At 69.2% G+C, this 19,844-nt stretch overlaps 1 protein-coding gene across 1 annotated transcript in view; it reads right to left on the bottom strand.

Annotated features, from left to right (window-relative positions):
* Positions 1-570: 570 nt before the first annotated feature.
* Positions 571-19,844, bottom strand: part of MACROD1 (mono-ADP ribosylhydrolase 1) — a gene marked incomplete at its 5' end in the record, with an annotated part of 123,161 nt that continues 103,887 nt past the window's right edge. Inside the window, 8 exons of the mRNA XM_084255429.1 lie at positions 571-709; positions 873-909; positions 996-1,077; positions 1,315-1,388; positions 1,471-1,501; positions 1,580-1,701; positions 1,952-2,068; positions 12,219-12,248. Coding sequence (XP_084111555.1) covers positions 905-909; positions 996-1,077; positions 1,315-1,388; positions 1,471-1,501; positions 1,580-1,701; positions 1,952-2,068; positions 12,219-12,248 — 461 coding nt within the window. The 3' untranslated portion in view covers positions 571-709; positions 873-904. The remainder of the gene's footprint in view (positions 710-872; positions 910-995; positions 1,078-1,314; positions 1,389-1,470; positions 1,502-1,579; positions 1,702-1,951; positions 2,069-12,218; positions 12,249-19,844) is intronic.

Here is a 19,844-nt window from a genome sequence, read left to right as displayed (position 1 = left end):
AACTTGGACGTTCCCGGAGGACTTGCCCGGGACCTGGACCACCCAGGTTTACAGCTGCTCCCTCCAGGCCCTGCCCCCACCCTCCTGCCCTGGCCAGGCTCCCGGGCCCCAGCTTCCTGCCGGTGTCAGGCGTCTCCCTGGGTAGGGAGGGCCAATGTAACGGTCCGGACTGGTAGAGAAGCTGGGGTGCCCCCAGTGCACGCTCAGGTGCCACCAGCCTGGTGGGGAGGGATGGCTGCCATGCCCGTGCTGGGCGCCCAAGTCTAGGCAGGGCGTGCCGGCCCCCGTTCCTCCTTGTACCACCCCAAGTCCCCTGCCTGTGCCTGCTTTGCACCCCCTTTGCTTGGGCCACGGGGTCTCTGCGTTGCCTTCACCTTTTTTTTTTTCCCTTAGCACATGTGGGGTCTCAGCCCCCAGGCTGTGAGCTCCTTGGGGGCAGGCCCTCAATAAATGTGAAGTGCTGCCCACCTCTGCCGTCTGGCCTGTGCCTCCACCCGCCCGGCTCACCTGAAGCTGTGCCCACCTCTGGGTTCCTCCCGTACCCCCAGCCAGGGCTCAGACACCAGGCACTGCAACAAAGATGGTCTTTATTAGGAGGCTCCTGAGGGCGGGGGGCCACGGGAAGGAAGGGGGTGGCCAGGCCCAGGCCAGGCTGCAGGCTTCGGGACCCTTTAGAGCTGGGAGCGAGGTCCGGCAGGCCCAGGCGAGTCTGAAGGCAGAGCGGAGAGTTGGGAGGGGGCTGTGGGCTTCCACCAAACCCCAGCCTGCCGCCCTGGCCTCCCAGGGTGAGGGTGAGCACTGGGCGAGGGTGAGCAGGCGTGTTAGGGGGGCGGGTTAGTGGGCAGCCACATGGTGGGCCAGGCCCTGCTTACCAGTCCCGGCCAGGGTGGGCGGTGGGGTGCCGTCAGGCTGGAAGGCAGAGGACAGTGAGAGCCCGCCGGGGTGGGGTGGGGTGGGGCAGGGGCAGGGCTGGCGGTGAGACACTCGGTACCTACCCGGGGGGAAGTAGTGGGGCAGGCGCTGCAGGTAGATGCCCTCATCCTTCTCCAGGAACACGCAGATGACCAGACGATCCACCTGCACCAGGGCCTGCTCAGCCTGGGCGTGGCCGCCGGGCGATGCCCGCCTTTCTGGCCCTAGCACTGCCCTGCTGCAGGATTTCACCTGCTCGGCCCTTGGGGCACCCACGGACCCCGAGTCCACCAGGCGCCCCTTCTCCACACAGGCCGCAGGCCTGGCGTCCCGAGCGCAGGAAGAGGCCGGGGAAGCAGGGCGCGCGCGCGGCACCCGTGACAGGCCGGGCCCGGGCCTCACCTTGTCCTTGTGCTGCTCCAGCCACTCGCGCAGCGACGCCAGCACCACCTCGGCCGCCGCCTCGTTGGGGTAACCTGGGGGGGGGGGGGGGGCGTGAGCGCCGGCCGTGGCCCCGCCCCTCGCCCGGCCCCGCTCCCAGCTCCCAGCCCCACTCACCGAACACTCCGGTGGAGATGCAGGGGAACGCCTGGGGGCAAAGGGGAGACGGGCTTGGAGGCGCAATCCCTCTGCGCCCCCCCCCCCCCCCCCGGGCCGCCGCGCTCACCGCCGAGCGGAGCCGGTGCTCCAGCAGCAGGTCCAGGCTGCTCAGGTAGCAGCTGCGGAGCTCGGCGGCCTGGCCGGCGCTGGGCTCCCCGTGCGCGATGGGCCCCACCGTGTGGATGACGTCTGCGGGGCGCGTGGCCGTCCGGCTGGGGCTCCGGCGCCGCCCCCCGCCCCCCCCCCGTGCAGGAAAGGGCCCCCCACGCCCCCACGCCAGGCCAGACTCCCGGGGCGCGCCCCGCCCTCAGCCCCCGCCCCGCCGGGCCCGCACACCGCGCGCGCCGCGTCTCGGCTCCGAAAGGACCGCCCGGGCGGCTTCCAGCGGCTCCCGGGGCCGCCCCCGCCCCAGCTCCCCGCGGCCCGGGCCGGGGCTCACACTTGGCCGGCAGCCGGTAGCCGCCCGTGATCTTGGCCCGGCCGGTCTCGCAGCTCTGCAGGGTCCGGCACTCGTCGGTGAGCAGCGGCCCCGCGGCGCGGTGGATGCAGCCGTCCACTGCGGGGAGCGGGGCGCGTCACGGCGGCTCGCGGCCCCGCGCCCCCCGCCCCGCCCGGGGAGACCGCGTTGCGGCGTCCGGGGGCCCCGGGGGAGCCGCAGCCGGCAGGGGGCGCCCTCCGCCCGCCCTGCTCCTGGCGGGGCCGCCGGCCGAGCCGTGAGGAGCTGCCCGCCCGCGGGGCCCGGTGCCGGCCTGCAGGGCGCACCCCGCCGCGGCCCGGCCCGGCCCGGCCCGGCCCGACCCGACCCGACCCGCGGCGGGAAGCCGAGGCCCGGGGGGCGGGGCCGGGCGGGGCGGGGTGCGGGCGGCGGCGGGGCCGCGCGGGCGTCTCGGGGCGCCCCGGCTCGTTAGCGAGCGTCTCGCGCGCCTCGTTAGCGCATCCGGCTTAATTGGGGCCGGGCCCGGGCGTGTTGATCCGAGGGCGGCCCTGGGGACCCCGCCGGCGGCCCTGGGGACCCGGGCCCAGATAAACAGCTCGGGAGGCGGGAGACGCCGCCCGCGCCCGGCGCCCCGGGGAGAGACGGCGGGGCCGGCGACGCGCTCGGGTCTGGGCGCTCCCCGCGCCCGTCCTTTCCCCTCCGGGGCCGGGGGAACGTGGTCCGCCCCTGGCGACACCCCAGCTCCGCCCTGGAGCCCCTCGGGCGCCAGCGGCCCGGGCCGGCAGCGCCTGCGGCAGGAACCACCGCGGCCCCCGCTTCACAGATGCGCAAGCCGAGGCCCTTCCCCTCACCCAGCCCCCCGGCCCCCCCGGCCCCTGGGCGCGGGTCCAGGGACGCCAGCTGGACCCCCCTCTTTCTTTTTTGTGCCCGGAGGGGCCCAATTAAAGATCATTTTGCGACCGTGTTCACAGCTGGCACCAGGCGGTTGCCCGGAGCATCCCGGGGCGCGGCGGGCGGGGTGGAGGAGTTGGGGGCCCGGGTCCCTCCTCTCCGGCACCGGGACGGGGCAGCTGCCCTGGGAGGAGGAGGGAGCCGGGCAGCGTGTCAGGTGGGGGCGCCTGGGGCAGGAGGCAGGCCCGGAGCTGGGCCTCTGGGTTCAATCTGCCCGTCCCACGGCCGCAGCCCGTGACCGCTAGCGCCCGCCCGGAAAATGGGGTGACAGCGGCCCCCAGCGGGGAGGGCCACTGGAAGCCAATGTCTGCGTGGCCACAGGCCGGGGCGGCGATGTGGAAGGCGAAGTGCAGGACGCCCGGGGGTGAAGGCGGCCCTCGGGGGTCCCTGCCCAGCCCCAGAGGCCTTAGCGCTTGGCCCTGGCTGCCCCCCCCCCCCCCCCCCGCCGCGCTGGCCCCGCGGGGACCGTGGCCGGCGTGTGGCCGGCGGAAGCGGAGCCCCGAGAGCTGGTCCAGGACTATTTCCTGCCCAAGTGGCCAGGCCGGCGGCCAGGCCTTGGGGCTGACCTGGGGGCACCGGCGCCGGGAGGGAGGAACTGGCACGGGCAGAGGCTCTGGGCTGGGCCCAGAACAGGTGGCCCGGGTGGGGGGCAGCGGCTGCTGCAGGGGTCACTTAGGGGAGCGTTTTCTCTGCAGCAGAGACGAGGTGGGGGGGTCCTGGCTGCCACCCCCACTTCAACAAGCCAAAGCACAGACTGGCCCTGCCGCTGGGGTGTCGGGGTGTCCGCAGCCGCTGCTGCCCGCCCTGCCCCCAGGCCCACGCCGGCCTTGTTGCTCTTTCACCCTGAGCCCCAGGGGCCCCCCAGCACTGCTGTCCCTTAGAGACCCAGAGGGCCCCCCTTCCCCAGTCTCCCCACAGGACCCCTCGGCTCTTACCTTGCGCTCAGCCGAGCCCGGGAGACCCAAAACCTTCCTGGGGTTCCATCCCGGAGGGAGGTCCCTGCCCGCCCTGCCCTCCTCAGCCTGGGCAGCCGGGAAAAGCGCACAGCCCTGGCCCAGGCTGCCGGCCCCCCAGTTCGCAGCAAACAAACCTAACCCCCCCCACCCGCATCAGCAGAAAACCGGCTCTGCCGGGAGGCGCCTCAGGTGTCCCCACAGGCCCAGCCCACTCGCCTCCGCCCTTAAGTGCCTCCACCAGGCCCCGCACGGCGGCCTCGCCTCGGCCCTGGTGCCCCCTCGCAGGCACCTCGCCAGGCCCCGCACTTCAGCCGCCCAGGCCCGCCCCCCCAGGCCGGGTGTCATCTTTCCTGCCTCAGAGAAGAAATGGAGGCACGACAGGGTGGGAGGCGCCGCGGTCACAGCCGCACGGGGGTTCCCAGGCCCACGGGGGTTCCCAGGCCGGGACCTCAGGGCCGGTCTCTGCGGCTCCTCCCCTCCCCCCTCCCCCCCTCCCCGGGCCTTGGCGCCTCACCTGAGCTACCTGCCGCCCCCCCTGCCTGTCCCGGCAGCCTGGGCTCTCCCCAAATCAGACGTCCCCGCCCAACAGAGGGGCTTGGGGGCCGCTGCGTGGGCTGAGGCAGCTTTCCTGCCCCCCCCCCGGGCTGGCCACCCCCCGTGTCCCTCAAGGCCACCTTGGAGACCCCCCTCTCCCGTCCTACCGCCCTGGTCTCTCCCAGCGCCCCCTGAGCTCCTTGGAGGCTGCTGTCCGGACGCCCCGCGTCCCCCTGGCCCACGGCCTCTGCTCCAGCCTTGAGCCAGGGCAGGGGTCCTGCGTCCTGCCGCGGGGGCGTCCTCCGTCCTCCGGAGAAGCCCAGTCGCGCCTGCCTGGGGGCCGCCCGGTGCCGGCGTCTGGCCAGGGTGGGCCGGGAGAGGGCAGCCGCCGAGCCAGGCCCCGGGCAGGGCCGGCAGGGGTGGAAGGGGCCCGCTCCTGGGGGGCCCTGTGCCTGCGCCAGAGGAGATGTTGGCCACTATTTAGGGTGCTGTAATATTCACGAAGGGGAGATTAGAGATTTAAATTTATTCAGCAATAAATGCGGCTCGGCGGGGAGCGTTCCTCGCGCCAAACAAACAAGCCGGCAGGGCTGATTCATTATTTACAGGACGTCCAGGAGGACGGGCCGGGAGAGCGGGGCAGGGTGTCCCTGCCCAGGACGCCAGGCCCCCCCTGCCCGCTGGGCGTGGCCTACCCCCCCTTCCCCTGTCCTATGGGCCTGGCTCTCCACGTGCCCCCTCTGGGATTCCTCTTCCTGCCCCCGCTCCGGGCAGCAAGCTGGTGGCTGTGGGCCCCTTGCTGAGCCTCTCTGGGCCTCCGAGTTGGCTTGAGAGGAGTGGCGAGGCCTGAGAGAAGCTGCGGGGCCGGAGGACGGCAGGCCAGAGGGATGCGGCGGCCTCCCAAGGAGGGGAGCAGAAGTGGAGAGCTGCCCAGCCCCAGCTCACGGGGAGGGGAGGCTGCCCTGCCAGGCTCTGCCGGGCCTCAGTGGGTCCCCAGGGCAGGGAGGGAGCAGGACTGGGCCCTGAACTCCCGGGGTGCTGAGTACTCTTGGGTTACCCCCCCCACGCAGTGCCCCAGCTCTGCCACCCTTTTGAGGGGCCCCTTCCCCCGCTGTGCCAGCTCAGGAACTGCACCTCCCTCGGCCAAGTACCCCGCACTTCCTCACGGCATCCCTCTTCCACAGCCGGGGAGACAGATGGGGGCTCAGCCACAGAGCCCCGAGTGCCCCTGGAGGCCCAGGGGCCCCTTCCGCCTGGGCCCTGCCCGGTGGAGCGTCCCCGAGGACGGGCAAGAGGGGCTGGAGACTGCGGCGTGAGCGCGCCTGGGCCTGGGTGCCCCTGAGCCAGGCCTCGCCCTGACCCCTCACCTCCGGGCCCGGGACCCACAGGAGCCAGCGCAGGAGCCCAGTGCCGGGGCGGGGAGGGCCGGCCCCACCGGGCACACGGGGAAACTGAGTCCCGGAGAGGGTACCAGCTGGGTCAGGGGCGGCGGGTCCAGCCCAGGAGCTCCTGCTTCTCCCGCCGCCCCCCTCCCGGCTGGCCAGGCCTGGGAGCCCCGCCCCAAGCGCTGCTCTGCCTCAGCCCGAGTCCTGAGTCCGTCGCTCATTCAATCCACAAACCCACACATGGGCCTGGGCGCTGGCTGGGCTGGGGCGTGGACCCCGGGATGTGGAGCCCATCGCCCCAGCCCGGCCTCGCCTCGAGGTGCCAAGCCAAGCCGGTGGGCGCCCCCGGGGGAGAGGGATGGACCCCGCCCGGGGTGTGATCTGAGATTCATGACGGGTGAGATCAGCCCTTAACTGGGGATTTGCAAACATCAGGGCTTCACCATGCAGCGCGGCGCGTGCATCAGGCACACTCACTCCGGGTCACCGTGCCCAGCGCAGGGGCTGGGCGGGTCCTCCGGGCGGGGCGGCCCAGGCTTGTCCCCGGGGTCTGAGCCTCCCTCTCCCTCCTACCCGGTGGGCACCACAGACTCGGTGCCTCAGTTTCCTCATCAGCAAAATGGAGAGCCCGTGTGCGCCGCGGGGAGAGGCTGGGGGCGGTGTCCACGGGGAGGCGCACAGCTGGCGGGCGCGGCCCTTCCTTGGGGGGCGCGTGTCACCCTCCAGCCCAGGGCACGGGGCCATGAGTGTGCAAGCCGCGGTCTGAGGTGGCCTCTCGGCCGGAGGGCCCCCCTCGCCTGAGATGCCCCCCCCCCCGCTTGGCTCCGCACACCCCACCCCACGATTCTAGGTTCTGGCGTCCTCACCCCCTGCCCTGCCCACCCACACCCTGTCAGGCGTCAGACAAGTTCGTGGCCTGGCTTTTTGGCCCTCGGGGGCCACCTGCCTCCTCTGAGCCCAGCCCGGGAGGGGCATGCCGCAGGCGGCCTGGCCATGGGCCCGCAGGGTCTGCCGGGTGTGCCGGTGTGCCGTGGTGGCGAGGCATTGCTGGGCCGGGCGAGGGGAGGGAGCACGGGCAGGCCAGGGAGAGGCGGAGGCCAGAAACCTTAGCGGGTCACTAATCCTCCCCCCAGAGCAGAGAGGGCAAGAGGGAGATGGTGAGAGAGGGAGGGAAAGGGGGTGAGGAGGAAGGGGAGGAGGGAGGGGAGGAGAGGAGGGGGAGGGGAAGAGGAGGGGAGGAGGAGGGGAAGTGGAAGGGAAGGAGGAGGGGGAGGGGAGGGGGAAGGGGGAGGGGAGGAGGGAGGGAAGGAGAGAGGGGAGGAGGGAGGGAGGAGGGAAAGGAGGAGGAGGGAGGGGAGAAGGGGAGGAGGGAGGGGAGGAGGGAGGAGAGGAGGAAAGGGAGGAGGAGGGAAGGGAGGAGGGAGGGGAGAAGGGGAGGAGGGAAGGGGAGGAGGAGGGAGGAGGAGGGAGGGGAGGCGGAAGGGGAGGAGGCAGGGAGGAGGGAGGGGGAGGCAGGAGGGGGAGGGAGGAGGCAGGGAGGGGGAGGCAGGGAGGGGGAGGGAGGAGGCAGGGAGGAGGGAGGGGGAGGCAGGAGGGGGAGGGAGGAGGCAGGGAGGGGGAGGCAGGGAGGGGGAGGGAGGAGGCAGGGAGGAGGGGGAGGAGAGCGTGCACAGGCTGGAGAGAAAGAACAGGGAAGAGAACTGGCTACCAGGTGAGAGGCGGGTGAGAGGCGAAGGCAGGGCCAGGGCGAGGGGGGGAGCAACAGGCAGAGGCTGAGACAGAAGCTGCAGGGGGAGGTGAAGCGAGAGAGACAGAGGGGAGGAGCCTGGGGAGGAGGGCGTGGTTCCTGCCTGAGGGCGGGGGAGGGGGGCACCCACAAGCACACAGGCACCGGGCGGGGTGCCAGGTCTGCTGGCACATCTGCTCTTCGCCTGGAGGCGGCAGACAGATGCCCCGTGCGTGCCCTTTGGGGGGCAGCCTGTGCTCGTGCCCCAGACGGACGGGAGTCTGACAGCTACGGTGACGGAGCGGAGCAGGGCAGCAGCGCAGGGGTGGGGGGGCAGCAGGGCGGCAGGCCCTTGCCAGCGGAGCAGCGGGGAGGGGCGGAGGCGCCCCAGACATCCGGAGGTGATAGCCAGGGACGCAGCCAAGGGGCCCTCGGGCAGGGGAGCAGCAAGTGCAAGGCCCTGTGCCAGGAGCGGGCTCTGGGGAAGGGGAGCCACCCTGGCTTCGCCCAGGCGGGAGACGTCTGGACACGCGGGGCATGGGGCACACGCGGGCCGGCGAGGTGGGCACTGGAGCCGGGGCTGCACAGAGCCAAGGGCAGGAGGGCAGCGTGGCCACGCATCACTGGCTCCTCCGGTCTGGGGGGGTCAGGGACAAGGCCCCAGCAGGGCGTGTCACTGGCAGGGAGGGGATGGGGTTCCTTGCTGGCCTGCGCCTGCGGGGGGGGGGGAGGGGGGTGCTGACTAGCCTGCCCTGAGGCCGGCCCTTGGGGGTGTCGGCCAGGCCAGGCGGGGGAGCAGAGATGGCCCCACGCAGCCACAGGAAGGCGGCCCTGAATTAATCTGTCACTAAAGCTTGGCCGTGGCAGGCGCACCATGATTTAGATGAATAATTGAAATGCTCCAATACATTTATTATCCCTTTAGTGCGAAAGTGGCAGAGAAAGACGAGGGGTAATTGAAAAAGCACGCGCCCATCTCCCAGAGAAAGCCGACTCCTTATCACCGAGTAAACATTTCAGTCCTAATAAACAGAAGAGACACACGTCAGGGCCCTGTCGATTCCCATCCTGATTTAGGGCCCGCCTCCCTTCTTACCACACAACCAGAGAGTGTCGTTTGTTAAATTTTATCAAGCCAGTGAAAGATTCTCCAGGAGGAAGGTGGAGGGCGGGAGAGGCCTGGAATCCCCAGGCCTAAGGGTCCTTCCGGAAGGCCTGCTGGCGGCCCCCTCCCCATGAGTCTCCCCAGCACAGACGCTGGGTCCTCCCAATTTCTCTGTACCTGCTGAACTCCTACTCAACCTTCAGGGCCCAAGTCAAATGCCCCCTCTGGTTGGAAGCTTCCTTCCAAACTGGGTCTCTTTGAGGGCAGCGCCAAGTCCTGAGTCCCAGCGTTTGGTGAAGGGTCCCCCCTTCACCCATGTATTCTCAGAGGGGACACTGGGAAGGAATGGGGAGTAGGTGCTTCCCCAAGACTCGCTGTGATATCAGAATCACCTAGCTTGACAGCAGGACCTAGGAGGGTCCGGCCCCATAGGGTGGCAGGGCTCCGAGGCCTGGCCCTTTGGATTGAGTCCTTTGGCCCTGGGGGCTGCACGGAGGATGGGGTGCCCTGCCGACTCCCTCCCTGCTCCCCAGAGGCAGAAATCCTCTTCTATTCCACACCACCAGGGGCATTGCACCACAGCCCTGCAGGCTGGCCCTGGAGGCTCCCCTGGAGCCTGAGACATGGGCTCCGCTGGCGAACTGTCCCTCCCCCCATGCTGGGCAGGCCCAGAACCAGGGTGCAGTTAATTGCCCCTTAGAGGCTGTTCTAGGGAGCTGGGGTCCCCTCGAGCCCCGTCCCTGGGAGAGTGCATTCTCAGGGGAGAGGGCATAAAACACAAATACGTAAAAGGGGGTCCATGCTGGGGGCAGCACAGGGTGGGTGAGGGGTGGGGCAGGGGACAGGGCCTGTCACCTGCATGGGGTGGGGGTGGGATGGGGGAGGTGGGGTGGGGGTGGGTAGGCAAGTGGTGGTGACAGCAGTGTGGGGGTGGGGAGAACTCTGAACCCCATCAGGGTTGGACTCAAGAGATGAGGGAGGGACCTTGGGAAGATGGGGGTCCACCTCGGCAGTCGGGCGGTGGCCAGGCCCCCCAGCCTGGGCTACTCCTGCCTGCTCCTCCCACCTGGGCAGGTGGGGCTGAGAGCCTGAGGGCGATGGGGGAGCCAGGAGGGCGGACGATGTCCAACATCGTCCAACTTGGGGTTCAGCTCCACCCCAGCTCTTCTCACTCGCGGTGAGAGCCCCACCAGCCCAGCGCCGCCCCACCACAGTGCCGTCCTGCCCCCCACCTGCTCCAATCACATTAGTAGAGTGACAGCCCCAGCGAGCACCTGCGGCGGCTCCATAAATCTCAGCTGGCGCTAACAGGCTGCACTCCAGGCCGCTTCCTCCCGGGGCCTGGCCCACCCCCACCCATCTCTGCGCCGGTCAGGCTGGGCTTGGGGCCTGCTCTAGGGTCTCTTGTTCTCAGTGCCGCAGGCAGGGGCCAGAGGGGCACCCACGGTGCCCCCTCACCGGCCGGCCATAGCAGGTGCCCTTTGACCTCCCAGGATAAGGTCGCCCGGCCATCTAGGAGCCACTCCCTGCCCTGGCCAGCAAGTCTTTCCCTGAACACGGAAGCCCGGCCCTGACTTTACCTGTCGTTTATACATTCAGTCAACAACCGTTATTGAGCATCTACTGCACGTCACGGGCCAGCGCCCGGTCCAGGTGCTGGAAATACAGCCCTGCCCGCTGGTGAGCTCCGGGGAGACAGACAGTGAGCAGTGACCACAGCAAACGTGTCCATTATACGGCACGTAGGAGGGGGGAACGCAGAGGGAAAGAGAGGTGGAGCAGCGTGAGGATCTGGGGGGCGTGGCGGGGGCGCGGGGAGTGGGGTGCGGGCAGCTTCAATTTCAACAGAAATCCGGGGGGGCCACCCTGAGAATGTGGCTTTCAACTAGACCTAGGGGAGGAAGAGCATCTGGGCAGAAGAACAGCCTGTGCAAAGGCCCTGAGGCGGCAGCCGCCAGCCAGTTCCGGCGCGAGGAGCCTGGGGCCCGGAGCAGAGTGGAGAGGGGGCGGGGCCCGCGCAGGTCGCAGTCAGGACCTTGGCCCGGCCTCCGGCGGAGGCTGCAGCTCTGGCCAGGCTTTCAGAGAAGCGGGGTGACGGCCTGACTTAGGGTCTGAGCCCAGCGGCTGAGGCCCAGCTCCTCGCGTGGACTCAGGCCCTGGCCTCACCTCCAGCCTTGCCCTGTCCTGGGGGAGCCTCCGCATTCTCCCCACGCCAGGCCTCCGCCCGTGTTCGCCCCTCTGCTCTCCACTGCTGTCTCCTGCCCGCTTCGCAGATCCCAGAGGCACCGCTTCTCCCAAGCCCGGACAGGCGCGCCTCACGGAGCTCGCGGCACCCGAGAGCAGCTGGCCTCGCCGCCGTCCAGCCGCCGTCCCCAGGGCTGTGAGCTCCAGGAGGGCAGGGACGGGGCCCCGCTGGGGCCTGAGGACCTGTCCTGGCCCCCCGCGCAGGGCCGGGCATGCAGCCGGCGCTCAGTGACCGGGCGAGGCACGAGCGGACGAAGGGGGGGCCGGCTGCGGGCAGAGCGTGGCCGGTGTCGCACCAGCGAGGACCCCACGTCCTCCAACAGGACAGGCTTCAGCAGAGCCCCTCGTCCGGGGGGGGGGTTCTGACCTCCACGGGCCGGCTGGAGGAGACGGGCGGGAGGGACTGTCTCTGGCCACAAACAGCCCCTCCTCTGCGTCCTGGCTGGTCCCCGACAGCTCTTAGTGCTGCTCTTATTTATTCCTGACCTTCTCTGCCCCTTTTATTTTTTCCCCCTTTTAAAACCTGGCCTGGGCCCCGCCACCGCGGCCGTAAACACGGCCCCCGGGATTTATCCGACGGCGCATTAACCCCTGCCCCCCGGCTCACCAATCATCCTGCTGCCATGGCAGACAGCGGGGCGCCCTGCCAGTGGTAGGGGGGCTGGGGGCGGCTCTGCCTGGCTGGACTGGCCAGGGGAGGCGGGCATGGGAGGGGAGGGGAGGGCCACCCCCCATCCCCTGCCCTTAGCCTGGCCACAGAGCCCACCCTGAGCTCTGCCTTCCTGCCCACCTGGCCCTGCAGGACCCCCTGCTCCTGGTGGCCCTTCACCAAAGGGGGGCTGACAGGCAGCAGAGCCGCTCTGACCACGAGACCCTTGTCCGGGCTCCCGGCCACCCGCCGGCTACAGGACAGGGCACAGACTTTTGTTTTGCTCTCACAGGTGGGGAAACTGAGGCCAGAGGCACACAGGACCTGCTGAGGGCAATGGGGCGTCAGGAGCAGGCCCGGTCCTTTTTATACCTCGTGTGCCCCCCTCTCCCCACACCCCCATTACAGACCGGGAGGCCACTGCTCACAGGTGGGGCTGCCAGGGTCACCCCGAGCCCAGGAGCAGGGCCCGCCTCCAGGTCCCTGGCTTGGTGTAAGGCGGTGGCAGGCCCGGCAAGACCAGGGGCGTGGGGGGCAGTGAAGAGGGCAGAGAGGGAGAATGGGGGGTGGGGGAGGCTTTGGGAGAGGCGACGGCCGCGAGAGCCAGGCGTTGCGGCGAGGCGGCCGGGAGGAGAGAAGTCAATGTGGAGGACGGGCAGCCCCGGAGCCCCCAAACCCACACGCCTCCGCACCCCCAGGCCCCAGGAAGGGTCCACTCACCACCTCCGCCTCCGAGCAGGGAGCTGTTGGCTGCAAGAGAGAGACACAGGCGCCGGTCAGTCAGGAAGGGCTGGGGGGGCAGGGCTGTGTGGCCAGGGGACGGCCCAGGCCCCGGGCTCCTCAGAGGGGCCGAGGGTCTCCCCGGAGGCCAGGGCCGGACAGGTGAGCGGGGAGGCTGGCGCGACTCTCCCGCTGAGGCTCCTAATGGCCTAGGGTGTGTGGGTGCGAGGGAGGGGGACAGGGGAGCCACCAGGGCCTGCCCACCCCAGAAGGAGCCGACCCACGGCCCCGGGGTGTCCCTCCCCCGGGTCCTGCTGGCCCGTGTCTCGCATACCGTGCAGAGGGGGCGACAGCAGCCCCGCCCTCCTGGGCCTCCCAGGCTGCCACGGCGGAGGCAACTGTCCGCAAGCGGCCCTCGGGGCGAGCGTGCGTGGGGGTGAGGAGGCGCAGCAGGGCCTCCTGGAGCAGCAGGAGCAGCGGCCGGGGCACCGGCCGGAACCCAAGCCGGCCGCAGGGAGCTGACCCGGCCCACTGCCCTGTGGCTCAGCTTCCCTGAATGGCAAACAGGGAGAGGCACCGCCCGATGGGGCTGGTGCAGAGGTCGGGGGGAGAGGGCACTTGGGCTCCAGCCCCTGCCCGGGCCTGAGTGGCGCCGCGGCCGTCCTGCTTCCCACAGGCTGCGTGGAGGCGCCTCCCTCGGCCCTCAGGGCTGCGTGGGTCCCGCCTCTCCCAGCCGGGCCTCCAGCTCCTGGCCGCCCAGCTGCACTCGGCTCGCTGCTGTGCTGATGGGGAAGTGGCAGCGAGACGGCCAGGTGTGCCCAGGTGTGCCCAGGTGTGCCCAGGTGCAGCCCAGGCGGGCACGCAGCTGTGCTTCCTCCCCCGACCTGCCGGGGCCTGGCTCCGGGCAGGGCCAGCAGCTCCTTCAGCCTCCGGAGCCCCCTCCCCAGGTGCTGCGCAGCCCCTCAGATGAGGGGGACAGGGCAGTGCCCTCCAGGAAGGGGGCCGTCCCCGCCAGGCCACAGGCCGGGGCACCCCGCGAGGCTGTGGACGCTGCTAAGCGGTGTCGGGCCGCTCCGAGCGCCCGGCCTCCCAGAGCTGACAGCGCCTCGCTTGGGGAATAATTAATTCCACAGCCTGCAAACCCAGGGCTGCGAGTTGCCACGTTACTTGCGAGATTAATACAAGCAGCTAATTAAGATGGAGCGGCGAGGAGCAGCTGGGCGCGCCGGAGCGGGGTGGGGGCCGCAGGGATGCGGGAGGCGGGTGCCGCGGGGCGGGGGCGCGGCCGGAGCCTGTGGACCCCGGCGGGAACCGTGGGTGGGGGCGCGCGGGAGCTAAGGGCCCGGGCGCGGCCTCTGCTCCAGGAAGGCACATACCCAACGGCCGAGCGAGCACGGAGTTGGCCAGGAGTGCCCCCCACACCCCCACCCCCACTTCCCATCACAACGACGCCACCAGCGGGGCACCCCGGCCCCCCCGCGGCATAGGAGGGAAGCCAGGCGGAGGCCCAGCTCGGCCGTGGCAGTAGCGGGACTGGAACCCAGAGTCAGGCCTCAAGGCAGGTCCAACTCAGGGCAGATGCCAGGGTGGTCGTGGGGACACCCCACCGGCCAGGGCTGGGCCTGCCCCTCCACAGCCCACAGCTGGGCAGGGCAAAAGGCCCTCGGAGGCCATCTTGACCGCTGCCCGGGAGGCCTGGCTGCAGAGACGAGGGGCTGGGGCTCCTGGAGACAGGGGCTCCCCAGGTGGAGCTGTAGGCCCTGGGGGCGGCCCTGGGGTCAGTCCAGGCAGCTGCTGGCAGCTGCCCCCCCCCCCCCCCCGCCCGTCCCACCTCCCCCATCACCTCTCTCTTAATTAACACGCCGCAAACCAGCAGACTCCGCTCGGGGCGCAGCGCCAAATGGGTTGGCAGCGCGCCCGGAGGGTGGGCGGAGAGGGTGCTGACCCGCCGTTCCGCAGGCCCTTGGTGGAAGGCGGTCCAACCCCCGCCCTCCCGCCACCCCGCACTCGCCCTGGGAGGCCCTGCCCCGTGGGGGCACGCCAATGAGCTGCGCCCACCTTCTCCAGGCCGGGCCAGGACGGGGTGGTCGGGGCAGAGGAAGGACTTCACCGGCCAACCCAGCGCAAGTTACGCGCCACGGGTGGGCAAGGGTGGGCGCGGCGGGGCTGGGCGCTCGGAGCTGGGCCGCGCCGAGGACCAGGACCCTGGCCTAGGAGGCCGGCCTCAGTGTCCCCTTCCCTCCGCCCGCCGTGCTCCGCAGACGTGGGGGTAGGTGCTCTGGGCCCAGTTCCTCTGCGCCTCTTTCCCACGGGCCCTGGCTGGCCCTCTCCCCGGGGCCGGGACACTGGCCTAAGGGGGTCCCCAGAGGGCTGTCCAAGGCCCTACAGCTGGGCCCGGCGGCGCCAGAAGTCTCTGAAAAGGGGAGCGGTGCCAGAGGCACCAGCAGGCAGCCCCCCGGGACGCCTGGCCCCCACCTGAATGGAGCAGGGCAGTTCCCACCTCCTGCCCCAGACCAGGGCTGGCCCTTCCCACCTCAGCCGACCCAGACACGCCCCCTTCTCCTGGGCCCCCCCAGCTCCCTCAGTTTGGTTTGAAGCTGTAAATCATACCTGGCATCAACCCAGGTGAGGAGGCGGAGGCTGCCATGGCGGGGGGCCAGCACCGTTTTCCTAACCCCTGCGTGCTCCTGTCTGGAAGGTTCTGGCCGCCTTGCTGCTGGGGTGTGGCCGTGGCTGGGCAGTTGGTGACTGGGGACGGGCCCTGGACTCCTGTCCAAGCTGGGCCGGGGACCTGGCCCCCGGGGCACGAGGCGGGGGACTTTGAGCCCGCTGGAAGGGGTGAGAGGGGCAGGGAGCTGCCTCTGGGGTCACAGACACCCCTTCTCTCCTTTCCCAGCCTCCCCCCCACCCCTGCCAGTTAACACCTCCCCGAGCGCCTGGGAGGGCACAGCAGGCACGTGCCTCAGGGCCCCAAAACTATGGGGCACCCACAAAAATGTAACTCCTTTTAAAGTAAGCAGAAATGGGCCTCCCCGGTGGCGCAGCGGTTGAGCGCTGGGTTGCGAAGCTGCCCGCGGCCTCTGCGGTGCCGGTTCGATCCCCGGCTGCTCCCCGGCCACCAAAGGAGGGTCCCACATGGCGCGCAGACCTCTCCTGCCGCCCGCTGCCCCCCTCAGCAGTGTACTTCGGTCCTTCTGCCTGCTCTGCTCCCCGCTCTGGCTCTGGTGAATTCTCTCACCCTCCCGCGCTTCTGACTGTACCCAGTGCTTGTATAAACAAAACCAGCAACCAAATAAATAAAGCATGCCTCTATAAAAAAAATAAATAAATAAAAAATAAAGTAAGCAGAAATATTAATAAACTTGACGCGGAAGGAAGGGTTCCCGGGGGGCCCACGTCGCCGGGACTGGGGCTCGGGCGATCTCGTCACTGAGGAGGTCGCATGAGACGGGCGGGCAGCGAGGACAGAGTGTCCGCAGGGGCGAGAGGCTGCCTGCCCGAGACTGCGCCTTACGGGGGCACAACTGCCTGGGCCAGGCCGGGGCGGCGGGAGGGTGAGGACCCTCATGGCCCACCGCTCCCTACCCTGTGAGGCACATTCCATTTCCAGCGCAACAAAGAAAGAGCTCACAGCAGCCCCAGCACCTCCTGTTTACCCCCAGCTTCCCCACTAGTCCCCCCAAAGCCCCTTGTGCTTTCAGAGTAAAGAACCGGCCCCCGTATCCTGGGCCCATGGGCCCCGCTGACAAGTCACCTCTCCCTCCTGTGTGCGCGTCTCCCTGACACTCCAGGTCCTCCAATTTGGCTCCTTTCCAAGGCCCCAGGGAGACCCCCTCACTGTCCCCCACTGTAGTCGGCCTTGAGGGGTGCTCCCTGCTCCCCTCCCAGGTCTAGAGCTGCTCCCTGGCACTCTCCCGGGCACGCCTCCAGCTTCCTGGCATCCAGCTAAGTGCCTGCTTGCTCCCTGGCCCCCCAGCCTGAGGATCTTGCCCACAATTGTGTCCCCGGCTCCTGGCAAGGCGGGTGCCACCAGCCCGCCAGCAGCCCCGACGGCCCGGTGGTGGACTGCGGCCGCCCAGCTCGATCACGGGCTGCCTGCCCTGCAGCCTGGGCTCCACTGTACTTCTTGGCAGAGGAGTCCGCTCTGGCAGGGGCTACCGGGAGGCAGGACCTGGGGGGACCAGGTGATCCAAGGGCAGCGGCAGGAGGTGACAGGAGTGGCCTCAGCCCAGGCTTCTCCCTGACAGGGACCGAATCCTCCACCCAACGGGGATGGGGCGCTGTGCGGGGGGCTGGGCCGCCAGAGAGGACACTCAGTGACCCAAGGAAAGCGCTGAGCAGGTTACTGGGCCAGGGAGGTGCCGGGCGAGCGGGCACCGCGGTGACTTTGCGGCGGGCACAGCCTGTGTGCGGCCGGGCCCTGCCTGCTGCCTCGTGCACGCATCCTGGTCTCAACCCCCTGCTCCCCCGAATCACCCGCCCCTCAGCCTGGCCCACCTTCCCGCACCCTCCCTGAGGCCAGTATCAGCTTCCTGTTACTGGGCACATCTGTGTCCTCCTCTGGGCCAGCCCCTGGGACACGGATGGGCAGGGCCCTCGGGCAGAGCTGGGGGACAGTTGAGAAGGGACTGAATGTGAATGAACTTGAACAAGAATTACTGTTAGCACCAGATGGTGGGACGAGAACAAAAGGAGGGGAAAGTGGCAGGTGGGCTGTGGGGCAAGGACCTGCTGAACAGAGGGGACAGCTGTGAGGAGTACCCCCCGGGCAGGGGCAGCTGTGCAAAGCCCTGGGGCAGAGGCAGCTGTGCAAAGGCCCTGGGGCAGGGGCAGCTGTGCAAAGGCCCTGGGGCAGGGGCAGCTGTGCAAAGGCCCTGGGGCAGGGGCAGCTGTGCAAGGCCCTGAGGCAGGGGCAGCTGTGCAAGGCCCTGGGGCAGGGGCAGCTGTGCAAAGGCCCTGGGGCAGGGGCAGCTGTGCAAGGCCCTGGGGCAGGGGCAGCTGTGCAAAGGCCCTGGGGCAGGGGCAGCTGTGCAAGGCCCTGGGGCAGGGGCAGCCCCAGGGTCCCCACAATGCCTGTCCCTCCCCATCATAGTGTCCTGATCCTGGCCACTGGCTGAGCACACGCTGCTCTCCCACTCCCAGAACCTGGCACAGCACCTGGCACCTATGAGGAGGCTCTTGACTGGCCACCAGCGCCGCTAGTGGGCCCCAGCCCCACCGGGGCTTGGGAGAGTGGTTTTTGCTGTTGGGAAATCAACATGGCGGCTGCCCCCACTTCCCGCTGGCCTTGGGGAGTAGCCCTGTAACTTGGGGGGGAGTCGTTCAAAGCACGTTTTAGATTAGAAACGCCCGGCAGATGGAATCAAATGTGAAATGTACTGAATTTGTGAAGATAAAACAAGTGACTTCAAAGGCATCTCAAGCCGTGATAGCTGTAGCCGCATTTGACAAGTTCCATTGCACCAGGCCAAGGTCACAGTCCTTCGAGGCGGCTGCCCAGCGGGAAGTGGGAGGTTTACTGGACACTCCCCGGACTTGGGGGGGCCCCGGGGCGGGGCGAGTGTGGTGATTAGCGCCAACTGCATGCAGGTTTTCACCCGGCCTCACCCTGAGCTGTGTGTATACACGACCCCTCCCCACCCCATTTACAGATGGGGAAACTGAGCCAGAGAGGACAGAGACTGGCCCAAAGCCACCGCCCCGGCGGGAGTCGCCGACGGACATCCTTGTCCGGTCCTGACCCCCAGCGGGGTCCTGGGCCATCCTGGGCCAGCTGTCGCACCTGCCGGGCCTGCGTTCCGCACGTGGGTGGGGCTTTGAGGGGCTGATCACGCGAACAACGGGCGACCCGGCTGTGGCCTCGGAGCTCTGAGGCGCGCTCTTAACAAGGGTGACAGCAGCGCCTGCTCAGCCAGGTGGGCGTCCAGCTCCCACGGAGAGCCGCGAAAGTGCAGATGGGGAAACCGAGGCGCAGATAAGTGCCTGACAGACAGGAAATGGAGCCTGGGCCCTGAGCACCCCGCTCAGCTGGACTCAGCTTATTTGCCGCTAGGACTGAGCCCCCCACAACATCTCTGAGCGGAGCCCCAGGAGCCCCCACATCCGTCGGGAGTGGTACCCAGTGGGCCTCACCATCAGGTCCCCCCCTTGTCCTCTTCCTTCCCATGGCCCCGTGCCAGGCCCCCCTTCCTCCACCACCGTGCACCTCAGATGGGCCTCCCCCGCCCCTTTCCCAAGCCTCCCACTCCCACTGCCCCCTCCCTGGCCACCCCGTGTCCCTCCCCCCTTACAAGAGACACCCCCCCCACCCCCCCACCCCCGTCAGACACTGACAGTCCCAAGCAGGTGACGCGGCTGTGGTTCCTATAGCCGGGGCTTCTCCGTCTCCTCTGCCCCTGGAGACCCCCAGCCCCGTCCGCCAGCGCCCTCCAAGCTGGACCTGAGCTCCCCTCACACCCACTTTCCCGCCAAGGCCCTCGTCCGGTCTCCGCCCACTGGCGGGGATTCTGCTAAGCAGGGAGTCCTGCTCGGCGCCCCAGATGGCACCGTGTTCGTAAACAAAGAGCAAAAGACAAATGAGTCACCCGTGGGCTCCCACGGAGCCCCATTCACATTTCCCCGGGGGCCTTCCAGAACCAAAAATAGTTAACAAGGCATTTATGGAGCGAGTTCCTGGGCAGGCGAGGGGCCAAGCCTTTCTGGGGGAGTCTTTCATTTCACCCCGCCCTCCCCCAAGAGCCTCCGGAGCTGCTTCTCTTCCCTCCACTCCACAGGGCCCTGGGGGCTCGAGAGCCCGAGACTTGCCCAAGGTCGCTGGGATGTGGGGAGCAGGACTGAGTGGACATCCCGGGGAACACTGGGTGCTGCCGGGAGTGGGCGGCACTGGGGCTCCCCTCCCCCCAGGAGTTCCTCCCCCCCCCCCCCAGCACGCCCTCGCTGGCTGGCGCAGAGTCCACCATTAGCATAACCATGAGCCTCCCTGAAACCCAATTAGGACAAGATGGCTTGGGCCCCAGCCAGCCGGGTGCATCTCCATCTAGGCAGGAATGGGGGGGCCCCAGAGAGAGAGGGGGAGATGTGGGAAAATGTCCTGGGGGAGGGGCGTGGGCGTGGGCAGGTGGGAGGGAAGGCCTCCTACCCAGGGCCCGCTCGGCTGGCTGTGGTGTCCAGAGGCAGCCTTGAGTGCTGCACAGGCCCCCCCAGCCTCTCGAAGGCCACAGGCTCCTGCCCCGCAGCTCCGGGGGTGACCCCGGGCAGACCCGGCCCGCCCTGAGCTCCAGCTTTCCTCCCAAAAGGAGAGCGCCTGGGACGACCTGAGCAGAAAGCAAAGGGGGTCTGAATGCCAGGGGCCGAGGGCTGGGGGGCCAGCTTGGAGGCCGCTGGAAGGTGGGGCAGGGCCCAAAGCCCCCAGGCAGGAGGGGGACAGAGAAGTCCAGGCTGTCGCCTCCATTTCTAACTTCCCCACGAGGTCCCCATGTGCCCCTCACGCAGGTCCCTTCTCCTCTCTGTCCTCTCTGTCCTCTCCAGCAACCAGGGAGCCTTTACTCTTGCTTTTATAGGTATGAACACACACACACACACACACACACACACACACACACACACACACACACGGCCCCTTGACCC

The sequence above is a fragment of the Talpa europaea genome (genome assembly GCF_964194135.1).
Source record: "Talpa europaea genome assembly, chromosome: 1".
In the NCBI taxonomy this organism is placed as follows: domain Eukaryota; kingdom Metazoa; phylum Chordata; class Mammalia; order Eulipotyphla; family Talpidae; genus Talpa; species Talpa europaea.
Note: the sequence above shows the minus strand (reverse complement) of the source record. Positions and strands in the feature narration are given on the sequence as shown.